At 36.9% G+C, this 3,479-nt stretch overlaps 1 protein-coding gene across 1 annotated transcript; it reads left to right on the top strand.

The window, feature by feature from the left end:
- Positions 1–760: 760 nt before the first annotated feature.
- On the top strand, positions 761–1,643 carry LOC115649362 (taste receptor type 2 member 7-like). The gene is made up of 2 exons (XM_030558311.1): positions 761–995; positions 1,204–1,643. Exons 1-2 carry the CDS (start codon positions 761–763, stop codon positions 1,641–1,643), a joined length of 675 nt encoding a protein of 224 aa, XP_030414171.1.
- Positions 1,644–3,479: the final 1,836 nt, after the last annotated feature.

Here is a 3,479-nt window from a genome sequence, read left to right as displayed (position 1 = left end):
CATGCTTTTTGTTGTATTGATCTCGTTTTTACTAAACCTGCACACAGCAGACACACCAAGCGTGATCTCATCAGAACTGCTTGAAAAATTTTTGAGGGATCTGTCATTATTTTATTACACGAATGGTGACAAATGGGCTTGAAAGACAAAAAAAATCAGTGCAGGAATTCCAAAGATGTTAATGAAATCAGGCCCCTTTCTGCACATTTGCCTGACTGTCTTGTGAAAATGATCTAAACATATCTATGATTTCAATTGACCATTGCTATAACTAGTATATGTATATAACATTAGGTAGTGCATTACCACAGATCACTATGTACCACTAAGGTTCTACTTAATCCTTATTTTGGAAAGCATATTGCCTATTCAAATAAAGGATTACGTTTTAAGTTTATTTAAATAATAATTTGATTAGTCACTAACAGGGCATTCTGGGAAGGGACATGCAAATATCTTTTCCATGAACTAGGCATGTAGTAATAGGATAGTTGCCAGATTTGAATCTTCATAAAATGGCCTGGCTATATATGAACAGGTGAAACTCAATTTTCATCCTGCTTTTGATCTTACATTAAAAGGACTAATTTTATATATCCATGAGCTAGACATGAGCAGTCTTCTAAACCAAGTCTTCTGAACAGATGTCTTCTAAACCAAATCTTCTGAAAAGTCAGGAATAGTGAGCTACAAACTAAGAATTAAGGATGAAAAAATCTTTAGCTCCTGCTGTTATCTTTTTTACCTGATCATCTCAGCAATGGAATTATCAGCAGTTGTTGCAAATGGATATATTGTTGCCTTAAATTGTATCAACTGGGTCAAAAGCAGAAAACTGACCTCCTATGATAAGATAATAACCAGTCTGGTCTTCTCCAGATTTTGCCTACAAGTCTTTGTGTCATCAGACAATTTCTTATATAAGTTATATCCAGATTTCTTTCATATGAATGAAACATCAAGCCCTTGTGCAGTTATTGAGATGTTTATAAATCGTGAGTGTCTGTTTTGCAAGTTGCCTTTCTGTGTTCTACTGTGTGAAGATTGCCACTTTCAACCAGTCCCTCTTTAGCTGGTTAAAACTGAGACTCTCCAAACTGGTGCCATGGCTGCTTTTGGGCTCTGTGCTGTACTGCTTGGTTACCACAGTTGCTTTTACAGTGTTCACATATTTCTATTGTGTATCTTCCCACAATTCCATAGATTGTCTATCAAGAAATGCCACGATTTCAGACAATAACAAGAACCATGCAGTGTTCGCTTTTCTGATACATGGCATAGGATCTATTTCCCCCATTATTCTATTTATTACTTCATCTGCTTTGTTAATCATATCCCTTTGGAGACACATCAGGAAAATGAGACTTAATTCAGACCTTAATGCAAGTTTCAGGAACCCCACTATGGATGCCCATGTGCATGCACTTAAATCTGTGGTGTCCTTTTTCATCCTCTACAATATTTATTATATGGCTTTAACATTGTCAATTGGAACACTAGCCTATGTCAGTGATGAATGGATAATTACAGTGTGTACAATTATAGTTGCTGCCTATCCTTCTCTACACCCCATTGTCTTGATTCTGGGCAACCCCAAATTAAAACTGGCCTCAGCAAGGATTCTGCATTCTGCCAATTGCTGATTCAGAGTGGTTAATTCATAGTATCTATTCCTATCCTTTGGATAAGAATGTTCACTTCTTTTCTAAAGCACAGTAGTGAAAAAAAATGAAATTATTCTATTTCCCATGTGTTCTCCATTTGAAATCTCTCCTGTACTGCTACTGTATACAAAGCACTGATGCTGTCCATGAAGATTATGTGCACACTCTGCACCAATTCCAACTTAAGCTCTTCCAATGCACATCAGTCCTTCCCAGCAGCAGCATTGCTATCCTTTTGAGGAGAGACTGCTCATTGTATCAGATGTTTGATGTGGATATATCATTAAAAAAGCAGGATGAGACCACCAAACGCACTTTCACATGATATGTTCAGCCAGGAATGAACTCTGGTCTTCACTGTTGATAGACATTTTTGCTTATAAGCTTCGGAATATAAAGTATAGAAAACAAAAGCATTTAATTATAAGTCTTACTCCATCTTCCATACAAAAGACTAATGACAGGGAAAAGGCACAGGGGAGCTGGTGAAAATGCAAATGGAGGATCCTTTCAAGTTACTGATACAAAGATACCAAAAGACAGACATTTCAAGAGCTAATTCATAAAACACAACATAGACAAATGTGAGAATGAGACCTACAAAATGTGGCTATTCAGTCATGAGTTAAATTGTGGTGTATTTTAAAGTTGATATTCACCACAAACCATTAGATTGTAAATAATATGTTATCATAACCACCTCAGTGAAAATCCTTAAGCCAAGCCTGAGCCTGAGTAGCCAGGGCAAGCACTGGACAGATGCATGTAAGGAAAGCAGAGGAGGCATCTTTACCCCCAACCCTATAGTGAATATTTCAGCCCTGTAATTGTTGTACTAGAATTAATAACAGCAGAGGGTTGCTCTGACCTTTGGTACTCCAAGCAGATTTTCTGATTGGCTGATAATTGCCTAAACATTTTGAAACATCTGGAAACAAAAAGTTGGCATGGTAAGATCTAATGACTAGGTTTGAAAAATAAACCAACCATTACTAGTAAGGCACGAAGCATGACTGTGAATGGATTTGTGAGAGAAAAGACAGTCAGTTACAGCTTGCTGTCCTCAAGCACCTAGAACAGTTATCTGGGTGATAACGCTTAGTTAGAATCTAGCCCAAAATGACTATAGCTTCCTTCTTTTACTAAGTAACTGTGCCATCCTCTTACCTGCAGTGAAAGGCTGCAATGGAATAACAAGCATGAAACTGTTAGAGTGTCGGATATAGAGAAAACTACTTGAATCATTGAAATAACAGTTGTAGGGTCCACATTTTCAAAAGGATATCCTCCTATTTTTAAGAGACTCTTTGTGCCCACAATTCAACTGAGTGCACAATCTGAGTACTTGCATCTTTTCCGACCTGAGGATACAAGTGGCAATTTTTCAGAAGCAAACTTCACTCAAAGAAGGAAACTCAGTCTCGGCCCTTTGAAAATCACTCTGTCACACTAAAACCTCTATGCCTGATCCATATATTTTTTCAAAGTAAAATAAACATATGGTTAGTTATATAAATCATCTGTTAGTTGCATCTAATTGGTGAATTGCTTGGTAATTTAGGAAGATTCTTGAACACAAAGCATGAATTGTTAGGGCTGATAATACGGTGATATAATATAGTTAAGGGAATGTACATTTATGGTGGGGGGAAGGAAGGATTGTCCATGATCATTGCCTGGAAAAATGATTTCTATAGAGGATTTCATTAAAATGAATTATTGTCAATTCTGTGGTTAAGACTTTTAATATTGTAATTGGAGGAGTTTGTAGGGTAGACAGTAATCATGGGTCCAACTGGAAAAGGAGAAGCCTTT

The sequence above is a fragment of the Gopherus evgoodei genome, chromosome 3 (genome assembly GCF_007399415.2).
Source record: "Gopherus evgoodei ecotype Sinaloan lineage chromosome 3, rGopEvg1_v1.p, whole genome shotgun sequence".
NCBI classification, from domain to species: Eukaryota; Metazoa; Chordata; order Testudines; family Testudinidae; genus Gopherus; species Gopherus evgoodei.
Note: the sequence above shows the minus strand (reverse complement) of the source record. Positions and strands in the feature narration are given on the sequence as shown.

What these genes read in the sequence shown, in the direction of transcription:
- LOC115649362 (XM_030558311.1), top strand. Translation starts at nt 761, where the DNA reads ATGGAATTATCAGCAGTTGTTGCAAATGGATATATTGTTGCCTTAAAT. An exon ending in TATTGAGATGTTTATAAATC is followed by an intron (nt 996 to 1,203) that starts GTGAGTGTCTGT and finishes ACAATTCCATAG; the next exon opens with ATTGTCTATCAAGAAATGCC.